The following is a 21,597-nucleotide window of genomic DNA, read 5'->3' as shown; positions in this document are numbered from 1 at the left end:
CTCAGGGGCCTGGGAGCAAGCAGGGTGGTTTCAGGAACCCATAACTTGTGCCCCAAAGCTGCCCCGACCCCCCTTAATAAGCAGCTGCACTAAGCAGGAGCCCCACATGTGAATAGCCTGCTTTTGAGAAATGTCCAATCCTGGTGTGTCAGGAAACATTTTGCAAATTCAGAAATGACAGCCAAAGGGAAGTACTGTGAAGTCTACAACTAGTTGTAGTGGTTCAGTGGGCAGGATCCTGAGAGGAGTGTTTCTGCTGACTCTAGTACTTGGGCCATCTATAAAGCTTGGCAATGGAAAATAAGGAAATTCTCAAGGAGGGAGAGTTGTTGAGCAGTGCCAAAGGACCAGCAGCTTTTGACCAAACTGCGATGGAGAGCTTCGAAATCAGTGGTAAGGTACTATTCCCCAAATAATAGAATTGCACAGGGATGCGGTCCTTCTTCTGGTGAGATACAAGAATAGAAAAGTCAATAGAAAGTCTAGCTTTGCTCTATTGCCACATTTTGCACCTAAGCCTCGCTAGTATGTGTCTGGAATGCTTCAATTTGGAATTTCTGGAATGCTGATAATAGATACTGTGTTTTTAGCTTATCTTTAGCTCCACAATTCCTTTAAATGGTATTTAAATATTTTCCCTTTGATAAATGCCAATGCTTATTAAATGCTCCCTTTAAAAAAAATGTCATTGTGACACATGGGTTGTGTGATGAAATGATAATACAAAATGGGCATTGAAAAGCACCACAAGTGCTACATATTTTTTTAATGCAACTTTTTGAAACTCTTTAAGGTACTGTAACCAATGTGCTGATCAGGGAACACTTTCTCCATCTCCTGTCAGCTAGGATATGTTCATAGCTTCGTAATTGGTTTGTCTTAGATGAAATTCAGGCTTTTAAAATTCAGTCAACTTTGTTGTCTTTATTTTCTTGCTCAGCGTTACGCAGGTGATGCATTTTTTAAATCTTCTAGAATTTGTAGCAAAGTCATGGGTGGACTTGTCTTCCACAGGCAATCTTTGTTTTTGTTTGTTTGTTTTTCTTTTGAGATAGAGTCTTGCTCTTTCACCCCAGTCAGAGTCCAGTGGCATTATCATAGCTAACTGTAACCTCAAACTCTTGGCTCAAGAGATCCTTCTGCCTCAGCCTCCCAAGTAGCTGGGACTACAGGTGTGTGTCACCATGCCTGGCTAATATTTTCTAATTTTTGTAGAGACAGGGATCTTGCTCTTGCTCAGAGTGGTCTCAAACTCCTGAGCTCTAGAGATCCTCCTGCCTTAGCCATCAGCAGAGTGCTAGGATTACAGGCACAAGCCACCATGCCTGACCTTTGACAGGCCATCTTTGATTCCTTATTCTAGAACATTCTCTTGGAATCATCTTACTAAGATGATTAGTCATTCCCAGGTTTTTCTGGATGTTGTCTATGCAGGAACAGCAGGGCAGCTCTGTTCCCCTACCCTGAGTGTCCCTGTTATCCAGCATCTGTCTGTGCAGGTCCCTGGCTGGAATTCGTGGGGGAACAAAGATGAAGTGTCTGGGGCTCTGCCTCTAGGAACTTACAGTGCAGTAACAGAGAAAGGCACGTGTACAAATGCCTGTAATGATCATTGCCTATTCAGAACTTCTCAGAATGCAGCATTTTTGATACATGACTTTTTAAGATACTAAAAATGTTGAAGCAAAGTCAGCTGATCAAGTACCAACCACCTTCCGGGCACTGCGCCCAGCACCAAGGAAACAGACCTAACTAAACCCGGCCTCTGGCCTCGAGGAGCCCACACTCCTGGCGGTGGCTGGAGGATGCCAGTGTGAGCCTGCCCGTAAACTATGCATTCATCCCTCGTTGTGACTGAGATTTCTTCAGGACATGATGGAAGGTTCTAACCAGGCTTGGGACCCCGGGGGTCATAGCTGACACCTCTTCTAAAGTTTAAAGGAGGAAGGGGGTTCCTTAGAGAAAGGAGATAGTGCCTGAGGGTGTGAAGGGCGCCACACGTTTATATGGTATTCATGAAAAATATCCTGAGAAAGACAAATAGCTCCACAGCAGTGGGCCAAAACTGGGAAGGGAAGCTCAGTGGGGACTGAGGCTGAAAAGAAGCTGGACCCCACCCTGAGGGCCGTGGGGAACCTGGAAGGGGCTGCCGCGGGGCTGAGGAACAGTGGTGTGCAGGGCAGGTCACTCACCATCCCAGATGCAGGGGCGCTAGAGAGGGTGGCTGAGGCAGAGAGAAGCCTGGCAGCAAGAGGTGATGAGGGGCAGTGGTTTGAAGGCAGGAAAAGAGGGAATGCTCTGGGAAAACCCTAGACATCAGACCAAAAGGCCTGTGATGATGGGATGGATAACTGGAGGGAGGTGCAGGAGTCCTGGGCCACTGCAGGTTTCTGGCTTGGGCTGTGGGTGCCATGAACTAAAAACCTAACCAGCACAACAAAATCGCTCCAATTTTCATGGGACATTTTCCTAAATGTATTCACAATGTCCTGCCTTTTCGTACAAAGATCATGAAACATATAGAACTTTCTGGAGGAGTGCCATGGTGAAGGGTCATCCCTGTGAGGCTCCCTGACCTGGTGACCCCTCAGGGCTCACTGTCATGCATATGACTTGCTTCAGCACTGAATGGCTCCAGCCATCTGCATTTCTTTCTTTCGTTTTTTTTTTTTTTTTTTTTTTGTCTGCCAAAAATTTATTTATTTGTTTGGGCCATATATAGCTTTGTTCTCTTTTGAAAAAAAAAATACTATCTTAAACTCTCCACATATGGTTCACCAAAAACACTTCTGAATAACATTCATAATGTGATTTTTCTCATTTATTTTTCTCTATTGTTGCCAGTATTGAAAGATAAAAAGCTGCCTTTCCCGGATGATAAAATCTTAAAGCTATTTTTTTAATTACCCAAGGGTACCAGATTAAGAATGTTTTAACCATACACTGCAGAAATTTTTAGAAGTGAGCTTGAGAAACTTTAGGAATATAACCATTTGTTTTCCTAAAATTAATCTAAAAAATGATGATGAGCTTAAATTTCACAGGACATTCTATAAAATGTACGTTGCTCCCTCACTCTGGTGACAGTCCCCTCACACCTTACTGCACGCGGCCTACCTAGGCTACTGGCAAGCCACGCTCATTCCCTTATCTGCGCTGGAATCAAGGCACCCTTCATTTCCTTCCCTTTTTCCTCTCAGCTTTTTAGAGGTTTGATTAACAAATAAAAATTGTATATGTTTGCAGTGTACTTGTGATGATTTAATATTCGTATACTTTCTGAAAGGATCACCACAAGGATTGCTGTATTTTCCTGAAGGGACTCGACCTACCATTGGCCCTTGTTTCACTCAGCGTCCAGCGAAGTCCCAGGTCTTTCCTCACCAGCTGGCGTTCCTCATCTTCCACCTCCACGGTGGAGACTTTGAGCTTGAACGAGAGGATTTACATTTGTCCTGTGGACAGTATCCTTCTGGGACGTGCTTGTTTCTACCTTTTTGCAAATCAGCAACATTCATCTGGCTTGAGACTTCCGGGCACTTTTCCGGCACTTCCGGTTTCTCAAGGAGGACTTCCGTTACCACGGGGGCAATGCTCCTTAGTCCGTGGGATGGAATCTGTCCGGACCCTCCTCCCCCAGCTTTGCAGCTATTTCAGACTTTACATCTTTCTTCATGGTATTTTTTTCCCACCAATTTCAGTCTGAAGGTGACCTCAAAACAAAATACAACTAGAGAAGTTAAGGTTTTCGTGGTGGTTTGTTTTAATTAACAGTAACTGTTGGCCCTCGGTGGTGAGCCTAATTGTCCCACCTTCCTGCTGTAAAGGTAATCTGAAGACACCTGTCAGAGACCTTGACCCTCAGGTCCATTCGTGTTCAGACTTGCTGACCTGCCTGCTATCACATCTCGTGGGTGTTCTGACTTCGTTCTTCGTCATTCCAATATTTCTCAACGTTGTTAAACTCTTTACTATAGAGGTTTTTTGTGTTTTTTTTAATAGATTCACAGAAAGTTGCACAATATGTATAGGAAGGTCTTTCTGACCTTTTGCCCCTTTCCCCAGTGGTAACATTTTGCATAGCTAGTACAACACCACAATCAGGAAATTGACATTGGTGCTTACTTTTATTTTCCACCCACCCACTGACTATAGTTCTATGCTAAATAACACCCCAGACCCGTCACCCCTGCCCAGCGATCACTCATCCCAGGCAACCGCTAATCAGTTCCCCATCTCTATCACTGTGCTCTTCCAAGAATGTTATGTAAAGGAATTTCACAGTATGTAACTTTTTTTCACATAGCATAGTGTAATTCCCTTGAGGCCCATCCAAGTTGTTGTGTACATCCACAGTTGATTTTTCTTATTGATGAGTAGCATTCCATGCTATGAATATGCCATGGATTGTTTTTATCCACTCACCCATTGAAAGACTTTTGTGTGTTTTCAGTTTGGGAGTGATTACAAATAAAGCTGCTATGATCGTTTACGAAAAAGTTTTTGTACAGGTTTTCATTTCTCCAGGATAAATGCCCAAAGGTGCAATTGCTGGATTCTAAGTGTGTGTTTGGTTTTACAAGAAGCAGCTGATGTATTTTCCTGTGTAACTGTACCATTTTACATTTCTGCCAGTAATGCATAACTGATCCAGTTTATCTGCAACCTTGCCAGCTTTTGGCATTATAACTATTTTTAATTTTAGCCACTCTCATAGGAGTGTAGTGATAGCCCACTGTGGATTTAACTGCATTTTCCTAATGGCCAATAATGTGAATTTATTTCCCTGTGCTTTTTTGTCACTTGTATACTGTCTTCCTTGAAATAGCTCTTCTTGTCTTTTGCCTATGTTTTAATTGGATCATTTGGTTTTTCACTATTTAGATTTGAGAGTTCTTTGTATGTTCTAGATACAAGTCCTTTGCCAGACAGGTGGTTTGCAAATATTTTCTCCCAGTCTGTAATTTGTGGTTTTATACTCATAACAGGGTCTCTTGCAGAGCAAAAGTTTTTAACTCAGATGAGGTCCACTTTAATTTTTCCTTTTATAGATTATGCTTTGGTGTCAAGTCTAAGAACTCTTCACTTAGTTCTAAGTACTGAAGATTTTATCCTATGTCTTACTCTAAAATTTTTATAGTTTTACATTTTACAATTAAGTCCATGATCCATTTTAAATTGATTTTCATGTATGATATAAGCCAAGGTTTTTGTTTTGTTTTGTTTCCCATCAATGTCCAGTTGCTCCAACACCATTTGTTGAAAAGGCTATTCTTCTTTCATTGAATTGGTTTTATACCTTTGTCAAAAATCAGTTGAGAAAATCAGTGTGGATCTATTTCTGTACTCTCTAGTCTGTCCCATAGATCTATTACACTGCCTTGACTACTGTAGCTATACTATAAGCCTTCATATCAGGTAGACTTATTCCCCATAATTTATTCTTCTTTCCAAGATGCTATTCTAGGGCCTTTGCATTTCCATATAAGTTTTAGGATTCCTCCAAAACTCCTTTCTGGGATTTTGGTAAGAATTGTGTTACATCTATAGATAAACATAGAGAGAATTGATTTCTTTACTATATTCAGGTTCACAATCCCCAAACACAGAATGTTTCTCCATTTACTTAGGTCTTTGATTTTATTTAATTGAATTTTTGCAATTGTCATTATACAAATTTTGTTCATGTTTTATTAGATTTATATCTAAATATTCCATTTTCTTAGGAGTGACTGTCAATGCTATTATGTTTTTAATTTTGGTTTCCACTTATATGTTATTAGTGTATAGAAATGTGATTGATTTTTATGTGTATCTTGTATTCTGCAACTTTGGTGAACTTACCTGTTAGGAGTCTTTTAGTAGATTCTTTGATTTCTTTTTGTTGTTGCGAGACTCTGTCTCCTGGTTAGAGTGCAGTAGTGTGATCATAGCTCACTGCAACCTCCAATTCCTGGGCTCAAGCGATCCTTCTGCCTCATTCTCCCAAGTACTGGTAGTACAGGCATGCACCACAACTCCTGGCTATTAATAATTTTTCTATTTTTGGTAGAGATGGGAGTCTCAGTCTTCCTCGGGTTTGTCTTGAACTCCTGAGCTCAACTGATCCTCTGGCATTGAACTCACAGAGTGCTAGGATTACAGGCATGAGCCACCACACCCAGTTGTCTTTGGGATTTTTTTATATAGATTATCAAGTCCTCTGCAAATAAGAACACTTTTATTTCTTCCTTTTCAATCTGTATGCCTTTTATTTTTTTCTCTTGCTTTCTTGCACTGGCTAGAACCTTCCCGTACTGTGTTGAATAAGAAGGCAAGAACAGATACTCTTGTCTTGTTTCCAGTCTTAAGGGAAAAACATTCTTTCACCATTAAGTATTATGTTAGCTTTAGATATTGTGTAGATACTTTTTCCTTAAGTTGAGAAAGTTCTAGTTTGCTGAGCACTTTTACTATGAGTTTATTATTTATTATGAGTTAGAGCTTTACTATGAATTGGATTTTTCCAAGTGCTTTTTCTGCATCAGGTATATAATTTTTCTTCTTTAGCTTGTTGATCTGGTAGATTGTGTTGATTGATTTTCAAATATTGAGCCATCCCTGCACATCTAGAATAAATTCCCCAAGATCATGGCATGTAATTCTTTTTGTTACATTGCTTGATATGATTTATCCATTTTTTATTGCTAAAGACTTTTGTATCAAAGTTCATGATAGATATTGGTCTTTAGGACTTTAGCTTTCTTTTTTCATTTCTTTCTTTCTTTTTTGTGCTATCTTTGATTTTCATATTAGGGTAATTCTGACCTCATAAAATGAGTTAGAAAGTGTTTCTTCCTCTTCTATATTCTATAAGAGATTGTGTAAAATTAGTGCTAATTCTTCTTTAAATGTTTATTAGGATACTATAGTAAAACCACCTGTGCTTGAGCATTTCTTTTTTGGGTGCTTTTAAATTCAAAGTTAAATTTATTTAATGGTTATAGATATTTAAATGATCTATTTCATCTTGATTGAGTTTTAGTAGCTTGTGGCTTTTCAGGAACTGGCCCGTTTTCTTTAAATTGTGAGCATAAAGTTAGTAATAGTACTTTTTTATTTTCTTTTTAATGGCTACAGGATCTCTTGTAATATACCTGTTTCATTCCTGATATTGGTGATTTGTGTCCTCTTTCTTTTTTATCTTTGTCAGTCTTCATAGAAGTTTATCAATTTTATTGATTTTGTTCAAAGAACTAGCTTCTCATTTCATTGGTTTTTCTCTTGTCTTCCTATTTTACATTTTATTAATTTCTATTCTTATCTTTATTATTTCCTTTTTCCTGGCTGATTAGGATTTATTTTGTTCTTCTTTTCTAGTTTCTTAATTTGCTGATCTCAGGTCTTTTTTAAAAAAATCTTTAATATAACCAGTTAGTGCTATAAATTCCTTCTCAGTGCTGCTTTAGTTATATATCATAATTTTTGATATGATAAGTTTTTAATTTTCATTCAATTTTTTCTAATTTTTTGAGACTTTCTAAATGACCTATGCATTATTTAGAAGTACTTTTAAAAAAATTTCCAAATGATTGGAGCTCTTCCTGTTGTCTGTCTGTTATTGACTCTTATTTTTATTGTATAATTGTCAAAGAGTATACTCTGTTCTCTGACAATTATTTTCTTTCACATTTTGTTGAAGTTTGTTTTGATCCAGGATATGGTCTGTTTTGGTGAATGTTACATGAGTTCTCTGTGTATTCTGCAGTTTTTGCACATAGTATCTGTAAGTATTCATTAGATCCTGCTGGTTGATAGTGTTGTTTAGTTCTTCTATACCTTTGCTGATTTTCTATCAATTGCTCAGAGTAAGGTATTAAAGTTCTCCATTATAATTGCGGATTTGTCTATTTCTCCTTTCAGTTATATGACTTTTTGCTTCATATATGTTGAATTTTGATTGTTTTATTTCTTGTAAATAGCATATAGTTGGGTCATGTCATTTAATCTAGTTTGACAATATTTGCCCTCTGGTTGATATTTTTAGCCCATTTACATTTAAAGTAATTATTGGTATGTTAGGTCTTAAATCTGCCATCTTATTGTGTGTTTTCTGTTTTGTTCCCCTGTGTTTCCTATTCATCTACTTCTCTTTTTTTACCTTCTTATGAATTATTTGAACATTTTTTAGAATTTCATTTTGATTTGTTTATCGTGTTTTTGAGTACATCATTTTGAACAGTTTTTAAAATTGTTCTCTGAATACTGCAATATACAGACAGAACGTATCACAGTCTACTACTATCAACATTTTACCACTTCAGGTCAAGTGTAGTAACTTACTTCCATTTACGCCCTTTAACCTTCTCTACTTTTAAAATATAATCATCTTAAGCATTTTTTACATACACTGAACACTACAGCAGAAGGTATTATAATTTTTGTTTTAAAAATCAAATGTGATTTTAAAAATTCATGATAGTCTAATATATATTCCTATTTTTATCCATTCTGTCATCCTCTTTCCTTTTTGAAATTCTAGGTCTTCTTTTATCACCATTTCCTTTCTGTTTGGGGGACTTCCTTTAGTCATTCTTTAAAGTTAAGTCTGCCAGCAATAAATTCTCTTCATTTTCCTTCATCTGAGAATGTCTTTATTTCTTATTTGTGCCAGAAGAATATTTTCATTGGCAACAGAATTCATGGTTGACAATTATTTTCTTTCAGCACACAAAATATGTTGTGCCACTTACATCTTGTCTCCATGGTTTCAGATGAGAAATTTGCTGCCGTTCAAATCAGTATTACTTTATAGATAATGTGTCATTTCTCTCTAGCTGCTTTCAAGATTTTTAATTTTTATTTATATTTTTAATTTTCTCTGCCTTTAGATTTTTTAGACTTTTAACTATGATGTGGGTTTATCATGTTTGGGATTTACTCAGCTTCTTTAATCTGTGAGTCCATGTCTTTCACAAAATTTGGGAAATTTTTAGCCATTTTTTAAAAAAAATTTTCTTTGCCTCCCATTCTTTCTGAAGACTCAATGATATGAATGTGAGGTATTTTGTTACTGGCCCACAGGTCTCTGAGGCTCTGAGTCTCTGATTTGGTTTTTTTTTAGCTGAATTTCTCCATTTTTCAGATTGGGTAATTTCTATTGTTCTATCATTGAGCTTACTGATTCTACCCTCTGTCACATTTATTACACTATTCAGTTCATCTAGAGAGTATTTTTTTTTTTGAGACAGAGTCTTATTCTATCGCCTCGGCTAGAGTGCCATGGGGTCAGCCTAGCTCACAGCAACCTCAAAATTCTGGGCTCAAGTGATCCTCCTGCCTCAGCCTCTTGGAGTACCTGGGACTACAAGAACATGCCACCACACCTGGCTAATTTGTCTATATTTTTGTAGAAATGGGGGTCTCATTCTTGTTCAGGTTGGTTTCAAACTCCTGACATCCTGCTCAGCCTCCCAAAGTGCTAGGATTACAAGTGTGAGCCACCATGCCTGGCTGTGAGGTTGATGTGTTTTTAATGGTGTTTTATAGTTTCCATTTGGTTTTCTTTTTTTTTTTTATATCTACTTCTTCTTTGGTGAGATTTTTAAAAGTCATTTCAAGTATATTTGTAATTGCCCATGAAAGCATTTCTGTCACAGCTGCTTTAAAATTCTTGTTGAATAATTCCCGTATCTCTGTCATCTCAATGCTGCCATTTGTTGATTGTCTCTTCTCATTCCAGTTGTGATTTTCTCTCTTTTTCGTATGACAGGTGATTTTCCACTGTTTACTGCATGCTTTGTATAGTATGTTAGGAGACTCTGGATCCTGCTTAAATCGTCTGTTTTAGTAGAGGGTCACACGGTTTGGGTTGATTACGTAGGCTCTGGCCTACTTTTGTGGGCTGTGGTTCTAATGGCAATTTAGTTTTCGGAGCCCTGACCGTGCTACTCGGTCTGCTCTGTTCACACAGTCCTGTGGGCGTTCTTGCTGCCTCCCGCTGGTACAGCCTGCGCGGACAGAGGCTCTTTCCTACGCTGCCCAGAGCGCCAGGTGGGGGTGGGGTACCCCAGGCCCACAGAGCACACACTACCTCTCTGAGTCTGCTCACCAGGAAGCCCAGTGCTGGGGTGCAGGGGCCCCCTGCTTGATCTCCACTGGTGTCGTGGCAGGGGAGGGGACACCTACCAGGGCCACCTTATGCCACTGGAAGATGGCAGGCCTTGGAAGACCAGCGTTTGTGTGCAGCCCTTTGTTTTCCTTAATGAGATCTTTTATGGAATTGAAGCATCATTTTTATTTCTCTCTAGAGCCATGTTTTCACTGTGAACCGGACAATAGAGCTGTCAAATTTCTGAAATCTGCTTCCTTAAAATCTTTTCCCCGACTGACCACAGTTTACTCCAGGGAAGCCGGCTCTTATTTACCAGAGGCTGTTTTCATTCTCTCATCTCAAGCAGCTCTTCCTCACTGGCCAAACCTAATCCAGAACAGATATTCCTTTATGGTTTCCTCTACCCTCTGAGAGATGGAGTGATCAGTGTAGCGAGCAAAGACTTCATCAAACTCTCCACCTTGTACAGAGTGAGTTAGATATGCCCGCAGGTTCGGAGTTCCCAGTTTCTACAATACGTTGCCTCTATGCCAGGTGGTAGCTCTGAATTTAAAAGGCATTCGGGGCCTGGGTGGACATCCACGAACTACTCCCTCAGTACTACCGTATCTCGTTTTTCCTCACTTTATTTTTACTCAGATGCCTTCAACCATGCTCCTGCCATCTGGTTTTTAAAATATCCATGTTTTCTGTGCTTACTCTCACCCTTGCCCCCAACCTCTCTATTACCTGTGTCTCTGAAGCACAGTTTACCTTTCCATTCCTGTCACATGTTACGTTTCATCTAATTTAGCGCCGTCCATGAGGTTGTATTCGCCATCCGCCACCTTGTGTTAAATGTGAGACTTCCCTTGTGTGTTACCCATCCTCACCATGATGGTTGCACGGACAGCCAAGGCCCTAAGTGGCACTCCTGATGATCTTCCAACATTTCCAAACTGGAGTGTTCACCTCTGCACACCTTCAGCACCCAAACCTCCGCAGGCACTCACTCATTCATTCACCTGTTCAATCATCTTCCCAGCACACATCATGCGCCAGACACTATGTTGCTGCTGGAATATAGCTCGAGAAGCCTCCAGGCCATCTGGGGAGACCGAGACATAAGCAGACGCAATCCAGGGCGATCCGTGTCATGGCAGAGAGAAACACAGAGTGATGTGGGGAAGCAGCGGGGGTTCACCCTGACCAGGGGAGCCAGAGAAGTCATCCTGAAGCAGGAAAGGCTCTGCTGCACTCCCCACCTCCCAAAGGATGAGTAAGAATTAGTCACGTGGAAGGGAGAAGGGAGGGTCTTGTGTTCAGAGGACATACATTGCCCCAAGTCAGAAGGGTGTAAGCACGCGCCGTTAGGCCTGGCCACTGCTCGGGATCCGTGTGGAGGTATGGTGTGGGAGTGTAGCCCTGGGAGAGCTGGCTGGTGGGGCTCGAGGTGCCAGGAAGGAGTTGTTTGCCCAAGGGTAGTGAGCAGCCACTAAAGGGTTGACGGCAGGGAAATAACTTGGCCAGGTTGAGTGTTGAGTATCTTGGTCAGGCTGCCATGTGAGCCTGGGTCCTGTGGGTGCAAAGAAGGAGGGGGGACAGCTCATACTAGACTGAACATAACCAGTGACACTAACTAAAATACCAACACATCGACAAAAACCACTCCTCTGGGTGCTGAGCTATGCCCAGACCACTGTGCATTGGAGCGGTGCTGGAGCAGGGGTTCTCATTGTGCAGATGGCAGGAAGGAAAACCAGCAGGATGACACAGGTCCCCAGGGTGAGGGGGAAAAGACCGAGGTTTGATTGCATCTATCAGGACAGTCAGCTGAAAATCCACCATCCGCTATTACGAAGTGAAAATGGTGCTCCCATCCCCACCCCTCCCCTGGGCTGCTCTATTAAAACCTCTTTCCCCTTCAGATCTGTCCTCGGGGTCCATTTCAACTGCATTTGTTCCAGGGGCAATGGTCAGGTAGACTAATGAGGCAACCTCGGGCCTTGGAGTTAGACCGACCTGGGGCCGTGAGCCCGCTGTGTCACGGCCACCTCTCTGAGCCCTAGCGCTCTCGTCTGTAGAGGGCAATGCCCACACCTGCCTTGCAGCATTGCTGCAAAGCTTGGAGATGATGGTGACAAACGCCGGGTGCAGCATAGCTACTCAGTTAATGTGAGCGTTGGAACTGCAGGCCTTCTACAGGGGGGGCTTTCCCTTGGATACCCCTAGACGAAACGGGGTGACAGCTGTTGTAAGACCGGAGCCAGGACCTCCAGGAAAGGTTGATTGCTGCCTCCTCTGTAATGCCCCAAGCTAGAAACAGCTCACCAAAAGGGAAATATTTGTGTGAACTGTGGTTTTGTCTCTAAGGAATATTAGGCAGCTAACCTCTCTCTACAAAGAAAAGTAGAGACTGTTTATGAAAAGCATTCATTGCAAAAAGCAGTGTGCAGTATTATATATACCATGCTATCATTTGTGTAAGATTAAAGAAAAGAAGCAAGTCTGTCTACGAGTGTGTGGTTTTGTGCGGCTCCGCGTGCAGCGGATGGGAGGGAGAACACTCCCCGGAATGCTAATCAAGCTCACCTCACAGGGTCAGGGCCGCAGGAGGTTGAGGGAAGATTATTAACCCTAAACTGTATCAGGCATGTTTTGCTTTTTTAATTTAAAAATCTAAAGAAAAAGAGAAAAAGACCTGGACATGAATCCCAGATCTGTATCTTATAACCTAATGAATTATTCAGCTTCTGCAGGCCTTACTCCTTGATTGTGAAGTGGGAACAGTCCTCCTTCTCCCAGAGTGTTGAGACGTAAACATACTAATTCATTAATTCATTCCATAAACCTGGATCGGGAACCCGACATGGGCCAGGCATGGTGCTGGGGCTTCAACAGAGAATGAGCTGACGCAATACCTCCTCCGGCTGATGACACACGGCATGGATGTTTGCTTGCCTGGCGACACAAATGAGTGACCAACGGAGGCACTTCTTGCTTTGTGGCAAGAAGGAGGATGGGGGGAAGAGTTGGGGTTCTTGGACTCTTGGTGTCTTGCAGCACGGCCTTGCAGGGAGCTCCTGCTCACACGGAGGGGGTCTGGCCCAGGCTGGGCCTCCCTGCTCGTGCCCTCGGCAGCGGCGCCTTCTGCCTGGCTTGTGTTTCAGATCCAAAGCCCAGGAAGAGAAGTGGGGTGAACTTCTGCATAGCTATGGTGGTCATCTACCTGATCCTGCTCACCGTGGGCGCCGGGCTGCTGTTGGTTCGAGGTAAGGGAGGCTTGGTCCTGTGCCCTGGGGCTACTGTGGCCCGCCTGCTGGGAGACAGGCCTCAGCCCACTGCAGCCACCTTGATGGGGGAGCAAAGAAGAGAATGTGTGCTGCATAAGTGTGCAGGAGAGAGAGACAGAGAGAGAGAGAGACAGAGAGAGAGAGAGACTGAGAACTCGCTGGTGAGCCCGAGTGTGTCTAAAGCAGTGAAAGATGCAATGATTTCACACAGGGAATGCCACATGCATCTGACATTAAGGACTCCCAGCCTGAGAGGGAAGGGGCTTTGTTGATCCAGTGTTCATCTGAACATAAATTTACTTTTGATGTATTCCTAGTCTACTTGTTAAAGTCACGAAGCAATTCCATCAGCAGACACTGAAGTCACTCAAGAATGTTGCAAGCACAGTTGTCATAAATACATGTCATATACATATTGAGGTCACACATGAATGCTGCTTGTACATATTTAGATCAGACTAGCATGTTAGCTGTCATGCATTCGCACCCCAAGTATGAAGGAAGGTCTAGACTGCATTAAGGTTGGAGACTGTTTGTGGATGCAGTGGGCACATCCTTGGGCCATGTAGGAATGTTCTATGGACATGTAATGTCATGTCTGAGTATGGAGTATTCATGTCAAGATGTAGAAAAAGCTCTGTGCTCACATTCGGTCCTGGTAGCACATGGAATTTGTGTTCACAAATTCAGGACCTATGGAAGTTATGCACACATGACACAAGAATGTCAGGGAAGGCCGGGTACAATAGCTCACGCCTGTAATCCAAGCACTCTGGAGGTCAAGGCAGGAGGATCACTTGAGGTCAGGAGTTTGAGACCAGCCTGAGCAAGAGTGAGATCCCGTCTGTACCAAAAAAAAAAATAATAATAATAAATTAGCTGGGCATGGTGGCTCATGCCTACAGTCCACTCAGGACGCTGAACTAGGACAATTGCTTGAGCCCAGGAGTCTGAGGTTGCAGTGAGCTATGATGACACCACAGCACTCTGGCCTGGGTGATAGAGGGAGACCCTTCCTAAAAAAAAAGAAAAGAAAAAGAAAAAGAAAAAAAAGTCAGGGATCTGCTCAAATGCCTCAGGCTTTAATGGGGTCCCTAAAAGAATGCTGTGGGGCGGGGTCCAGTTCTGAACCTGCAGGAGCGGCTCCAGGTTGTGGAGGAGATGTACTTCCCCAATGGAACGCTGGCCACCGAGGACAGCCCGTCCTTTTCCCTGCTGCAGTCGGCGCAGCCCGCAGCACACCTGCCCCCGGGTGCATCGGGGCTGCGCATCCTTCAGGCCCAGCTCTCCCAGGTCCGCGCCAGCCAGGCGCACCTGCTGCAGCGGGTAGACAACTTCACCCGGAGCCCAGGTTTGGCCTCCTTCTCTCTGGCTTGAGACCCCCTGGAAGAGGGCGAGGAGGGAGGAGCCGTTTGTTCATGGGATGAGATTGAATTTCCTTCCTTAGCAAGGGGGACTTCCAGAACCCTGGCCTGCTCTGGGACTCTAGGGGACAAGGCAGAGGTGCGAGCCATGTGGGGTGGGCACAAAGTGACAGGCCCCATGGGAGGCTGCAGACATGGCCTTGGGAGGGGCTGTGGTGGGGTAGGAACCAAGGGCCCTGCCCAGGCAAAGCGTGACCTCCAACAGCCAGGACGAGAGCAGCCAGCCCAAGGCCAGGTCTGGGTCACAAAGTCCCCAGACGGATTCAGTCCCCCTAGCAGGGAGGGTAAGACACAGAGCCTCGGCAGTCCCCAGGACTACTCCCCTGCAGCCGGCTCCCCTCGCCCGGGGAGCGGGAGAGAGCAACTGAGGGCACCAAACTAGTCCAGACAATGTGGGGACCGTGGAGGGGACAGGACAGCCAGCCCTGCTGGAGGAAGCGTGTTGGCTTCAGCGTTAGGGCTGCAAGCAGGAGGAACAGAGCCAGAGGTGGAAACGCCAGGGTCCCCCTTTCCTTGGTGGGTCAGGGCCTCACAGCCACACCCCGCCTTCTCTCAGGCAGCCCAAGAACAGGAAGGGCTTTGCTCTCCTCCCGTTAGGGCAAAACTGGCTTCTAGGTGCCACCCAATTGTGGTAGTGTCTACACTGTGACATGGAGCTCTGGTCCCCCTGGCTAGGGAGAGCTGGGGAGTAGGCGGGTGATGCCATGGTCAGGTCCTGTGACCAAGGGAGTATGTCTTGCACAGGTTTCAGGAGGACAAATCCCTCCAGGGGCTGTGGTCTCCCCCCGAGCAAAGCTGGAGCTGAGCTGGGATGTGGGGAGGCTATAGGAGGGCAGATGGACAGAGTCCAGGCTCGGACGCTCAGACACGGGGTAGGGGGGGAGTGTCTCTCCTCTCCTTGAAGCATGAAAAAGCTCATTTGACCAGCACGAGGGGGCTCTTCCTTAGCCTCAGAAACCTCCTGAAGCTGTTTGGGTGACTCCCTTTCCTCGTCCCTGCAGTTCTCAGGGATATACAGCTCCCGGGGTGCGGACCACCTCGTGAAAAACATGCAGGCGTCTGGCTCCTGTTGTCCAAACCCTTCCCCTGCCCATCTGACCAGAGCCCCTGACTCACCCAGGAGGGCTCGGCTTTCGATGCAGGGCCTGGGGCTCCGGGGTACGCAAAGCTTAGGGAGCCCCTCGGTTCACCTCGGCACCTCCTCTCCTTCCCCTACAGAGCTGTTCGGGATCAAAGGGGAACGAGGCACCACAGGTAGGTTCGTTTCCACTCTGAGCCTCCGCCCTCTGCCCAAACCTTCCCCTAAGGGCGCCTTGGTCTGTGCGTTCTGGGGCCTGACCCCTGACTTGCACTCGCCTCCCACTGGCCCCACAGCCTCCCCTGCGAACTCGCTGGGCCTTGGTTGACCTCCTCTCTGTCCCCTGCCCTTGCTTGGGCTCCCAGCTCCCGGGCCGACCCTTCTCCTTGCCTGAAGTGGCTTCCCCTGTTCACCCCACCCGAGCTCATCTAGCATCTGCCAGGCCAGCCCCAGTGTCCCACCTGCGGCACTGGCCTCGTTCCTTGCCCCATAAGCCCTCTTGCCAGGTGACTCGTGCCTGCCATGTGGAGCTTACCACGGCAGGGCGCTGTGACCATTTCTCTCCTGGGGGCTGTGACGCTGGGAGTGTAGCGGCACGGAGGAGCGCAGTGCGGTCAGGCGAACCTGCGTTCTGCTTGGCCCAGGTCTGCCCGACTCGGCCGCCCTCAGGAGACGTCGTCTGCATAATTTTTTTCCTCTTAGGCCATGAGCTTCTTGCAGAAGGAGGCTGTCTTCTTTCCCTCTTCCCACGCAGTATGGCTCACCCTTGGCGCTCAGTGAAATTTAGTTGAGGGGATGACTGTGTGAGCAAGTGGCATTGTCACTTCATCCTCTGCTTCTCTTCTTCAGGCCTTCCAGGTCAAAAAGGGCCCTGGGCACACCTGGCATCCTAGGCCTGCCGGGCCCCCTGCGGAGAAAGGTGCTGAGGGGGTGTCAGATGTGAAGGAGCCACAGGCACTGTCCCTGGCCCTGTAATGTTCTCTCCTTCTTATCCAGGCTTCACCCTGGCACCTTTCCCTTCCAGGTCCCCCAGGACCCCAGGGCCCACCAGGAATCAAGGGAGCGGCCGGTGAGTAGGGGCTGGGAGTGCAGGGGACACACGGCAGGTTTTCTCAGAGTGACCGCTGAGGGCTGCACACACGGACCTGCTCCAGCGTCTGGACACCTGAGGGTCTGCGGGAGAGGGAGGGAGGGCTTGCCCGGTGTGAGCCCCCAGGTGGGCCGTGAGGCTCTGGCAGGCAGGCAGGGCTAGATGGCAGCCCCCAGGGGCAGTGGCAGCCAGATGGACCTCGGCCTGGCTGGGGCTGGCGGGTGTGGCTCCAACTTCCCCCGCTGCCTCCGCGCTGGGAGCCTGCTCTCTAGGGGATGCCAGGCTCCTTGGTGTAGCAGGGACTCTAGAGTCCGACACAGCTGCTGCCATCACGGACTAACTCCGTGCCTTTGCAACGCTCCCCTTACCTTTCTGAGCCTCGGTTTCTTTGTCTGTACCTGGGTGTGAGGAGGCTGCCAACGGCTGCTCGGGCATCAAAGGCTATGACCCACAGCCCATGGTTGTCGCTAGGAAAGTATTTTTTTCCATTTTTAGGCTATAGCCTAACCCCGCCCAGCTGTCTTACAAATGGCCATAGGTGGCCTGGTCAGAGGGTGTGGGGACCCAGAGCTGTCCCTCCAGGGTTGGGGGCAGACCCAAACAGCAAGTCCTCTGCTCTCCTCTGCTCCCGCCCGCTCTCCACTTATGCCCTCGGACTTCCAAATTCCCGGAGGCATTGAGGCTGCCGAGATGTGACCGTGCAAAGACAGTAAGAGCTTCCCCAGCGAAGAGCAGATGGGAGGATCTGCAAGGAAGTGGCGGGGACAGAGCAACAGCCTCTAAGCCTCCGGGCTGCTGGGGTAGAAAGAAAACACCAGTTACACAAAGGAAACTTCTTAGGAGGGAAAATCTTCTTCTAGGAACTGATTTTTAAAAGGCGTTTAATAGGAAGAATCCCAAAGAGCCGATTACACTAAGTCTCTTGCAGGGCTTTTTCCGAGGAGGTTTTGAGGGGGCAGGAAGAATAAACAATAGGAAGGAAAGTTCAGGGTGTGGGGCACGCACACAGGCACGTGCTCACACGCACTCACACACATGTCTGAGCCCACAGCTGTGCGCATTGGCACACTCACACACAAGCATGGTCACACTTGTGCACACACACTCCTCATGCACTCACACACGCACACCCCCCCACACACACACTCTCACACACCCAGCCTGTGGGAGGTGGGAACAGGCCAGGCTCGTTCAGAGGGGAGAGGGTCTCTCTCCTCCACTCCACTCCCGGAGAGAAAGCGACGCGGGCTGATGCCAGCACTGCCCAGAGTGTAGCCACTGAGCCCTGCGTGGAAGGACAAGCCAGAAGCCTGGCAGCACCGTCATTTCCTCCAGGAGGGAGCAGAGCCGGAGTCTCCCCTACTCTTCAGGACTCCGGCGGCGTGCCCATCGCTGGCTCTGACAGTGGGCTCAGAGCAGGGCTGTGCAATCTCACCAAAACCGAGAGACCCTTTCTGCAGCCCAAGTCCTCCGTGGAACCCACATACATAAAGCAGATCCACGAGGCAGGCCGCCGCGGCTCGGCAGGGGGCGTGGAGCCCAGAGCCGCCTGTGCCTCCCCTGTGGGCACCTCGGGCATCCCCGGGAAAAGCTCCTGTAATTCAGCCACTCCCTCACTCAGGGCATCTCTCTGCACACACCTCAGCCTCCCTCCTGCCTCCCTCCTGTCACACTCTCCTGGCTGAGTCATCAAATCCTTCCCTCCGCAGAGCTCTCCTAGCCTCCCCAGGGGCACCCAGCACCTCCAACTTGTACCGCACACCCCAGCCGGGGACCCCTGGCCATGCGGGAAGGAACTACTGCCTCTCAGTTCCATTTTTGCCTTGGAGCACCAATTAGACACCTGACCTGCTGAGGACCAGGTGGTCATGACCAGCCCCATTTTACAGTTGAGAAAATTGAGGTGCGGAATACTTAAGTGACTTTCCTAAAGTTGTCTGACCTCTCAAGCGGCAGGGCTGTGATTCCAACAGAGGGGCTGCCTCTAAAGCCCTTCCTCTACTACCGCCAGGACACGCCAGGGGCTGTGCCGCCCTTTGGGAAGACGGCTGTCTTACACTGTTTCGTGTTGCTATAAAAGAAAACCTGAGACTGAGTCACTTGTACAGAAAAGAGGTTTATTTAGCTCACGGTTCTGCAGCTGGCAAGTTCAAGATTGGGTGGCTGCGTCTGGTGGCCTCTGGTGAGGGCCTCTGTGCTGTGTCAAACACGGTGGGGAAACGGGGAAAAGAGACCAAACAGCCTCACTCTGTAGCCACTGCTCTGGCGGCAATCAATCCAGTCCCAAGAGAGCAAGAACAGTATTAACCCCTTCATGGGGGATCTGCCCCGTGGCCCAGACACCCCAACTCTGCCGCACTGAGAACCAGGCCTCCCATATAGGCACTTTCGGGGGTCACACTCAAGCCACAGCAAGAGCAAACACTGCCTGGAACCGCCAGGGACTCTGCCGTATGCACTGTGTATGTGCGTGTGCGTGTGCGTGTGCGAGAGAGAGAGAGAGGGAGAGAGGCAGATCTGCTGGGCGCCTTGCCCGACTTGGGATTTCTAGAATGCTGGCTGACTGAAGATCCCAGGCCACAGGGACTGAGCTCTTCTTGCTCTTCTTTCCTTCTTCACAGGCCTGCAAGGACCGCAGGGCGCACCAGGGAAGCCAGGAGCGGCTGGTAATGGAGCTTGCTGTGCTCGGCCCCCCGTGCTTCGTCCGAGGCGCTGAGGCAGCTGCCCCTGTCCCATCTGGACAGCGCCCCCAGCCCTCCCGTCCGCTTACACCTCATGGAGACCACCAGAGAGACGAGCTGACCCCCCATGTCCTCTGGGGACGGCTTTCCTGTGTCCCCCAGTGCTCCCTGGCTTTGCCTCCTAGCCTGTCCCAGGAGGATGAAGGGAGCCCCTCACTGGCTGTTCTCTTTGCAGGCGCCCCGGGACGCCAAGGAGAGAAGGGCAGCAAAGGCGACGGGGGTCTCGTCGGCCCGAAAGGGGAAAGTGGAGTGAAGGGAGACAAGGGAGACCTGGGCCTCCCAGGTGAGGGCCGCGCTGTGGTGTCAGTGCTCACCGGGAGGCCCGAGGGCGGGGCTGTGCTCCACCTACCCGCAGCCCTGGGCACCACACGCGACTCTTCTCTCCAGCGAGCAAAGCGACGCAGTGTGAGAGGGAGAACAGCATCGCTCGGCACCTGGGCTGGCCCACGGCGGAGTGGGTGGCCGTGGGTAGCCCACTCCGGGAGGGGAAGAGGCTGCAGAATTCTCTTTGGCGGGGCTGAGGGGGATCTCCGCGCCAGGCAAAGGGTTGGGCGGCTGGCCTGTGAGCATCGTTCCAAAGCCCAGGCTCCACCCCTCTCTGCAGACAGGAGAGGGAGAGGCCCAGGCTTTCTCGGGGTGTCCCTGCCAGGCCCCTGCCCACTGAGTCTGAGCCCCGCCGTTGCCATCCCACGCTTGCGCACTGCCGCGAAGGAGGATATCGATCCACACCCAGACTCGGGCCCGGAAACGCCGCGGCCGGCGGCACGGGGAGGTGCAGCAGTTTCAGTTCTTCAGAAATCGGAAGTCCAACCCGCCCCTCCTCTTCCCAGATTTGCTGTCCCAAGAGCACAAGATCTCTCTTGCCTGCAGCGTGCTCCACCCCGTCGGCAGTCGGGGCTGAGCCAGCGCAGTGAGAGCTGACCCGGCGGAGCGGAGGCTCTGCCTTTGCCCTTCGCCGGGCAGGTCAGTAACGCCACGCGGCGGAGCTCCAGGACAGGCCTGATTTCCTCACTCCGCCGCTTCGCTGGGATTGGAAAGTTCTGAAGAAAGAAGCAGCTGTGCCTCCTCAGCAGGCGCCAGAGTCTGGTCCTCTCACGGACATGACGCCGCCCTGCTTCCCAACGTCGTCCCCAGCGATGGGGACGTGGAAGTAACGGCAGTGCAGGTGCAGGCCCGGCCCGCCCAGAAGCAACCCCCACAGCTGAGCAATTGCAGTAACCTGGTGGTCCTGGCCCACAGCAGCGGGTGCCAACACACCCCTCCAGGGAAGCAACTTCCAGCGCCTTCCGACAGCGGCATCGCCCCTCTCCAAAGTGGACAGTCTGAATGGCCGAGGACGGCCTTCCCTGCTGTTTGCACCTGTGCTGTTATGAGACCTCACCTGTAACAAAGTTGCTTGTGATTGCATGGTCTTCACTGAGGATCGGTCATTCCTCAAACGTCCACTCATCCCAGAGACTAATCTCCACGCCCTGCACCTAACTTCACTCAACGCTTAGGCCCACAAAGGCTTCCTCCTTCCCCTCCATTGCCCCATTCCCAACTCACTGTGGAGAAAGCTGGGGTCATGCCTGTGTCCTCTACAGCTCTGGAACTGTCAAAATCATAGAATGGAGCAATAAATGCCTCTCAACAACGTTCCATCCCACCAGGCCTATAGAGAGCCTGCTCTGGGGTGAGCTATTCCTCCTTAGACCTTCACCCCACTGCGCTCCCCGGGTGCGGAATGACACATTCGCACCAGCTGATGGTGGGACTTGGGCAGCTTTCTGAGTCACGGTCACCACAGTGGGCTGCCAGGGAGCAGGGGCTGCGAGGCCCAGCTGGTGGGGCCCGTGCAGCCCGCTGCCCACCAGACTCACAGTTGGGAAGAAGTCATAGAGCCGGCCCCTGCAAGGA

General features: G+C 48.2%; 1 protein-coding gene across 2 annotated transcripts in view; it reads left to right on the top strand.

Moving 5' to 3' along the window:
• Positions 1–221: 221 nt before the first annotated feature.
• Positions 222–21,597, top strand: part of MARCO (macrophage receptor with collagenous structure) — a 33,665-nt gene continuing 12,289 nt past the window's right edge. The window contains exons 1-7 of one of the 2 annotated variants that reach the window (XM_076005473.1): positions 222–393; positions 13,243–13,344; positions 14,489–14,716; positions 16,008–16,043; positions 16,901–16,936; positions 19,579–19,623; positions 19,874–19,981. In XM_076005473.1, the coding sequence (XP_075861588.1) occupies positions 294–393; positions 13,243–13,344; positions 14,489–14,716; positions 16,008–16,043; positions 16,901–16,936; positions 19,579–19,623; positions 19,874–19,981 (655 nt within the window). In that variant the 5' untranslated portion in view covers positions 222–293. Of the gene's footprint in view, positions 394–13,242; positions 13,345–14,488; positions 14,717–16,007; positions 16,044–16,891; positions 16,937–19,578; positions 19,624–19,873; positions 19,982–21,597 lie in introns of both variants that reach the window. The other variant, XM_012765607.3, reaches the window with a different exon arrangement.

The sequence above is a fragment of the Microcebus murinus genome, chromosome 8 (genome assembly GCF_040939455.1).
Source record: "Microcebus murinus isolate Inina chromosome 8, M.murinus_Inina_mat1.0, whole genome shotgun sequence".
Classification (NCBI taxonomy): domain Eukaryota; kingdom Metazoa; phylum Chordata; class Mammalia; order Primates; family Cheirogaleidae; genus Microcebus; species Microcebus murinus.
Note: the sequence above shows the minus strand (reverse complement) of the source record. Positions and strands in the feature narration are given on the sequence as shown.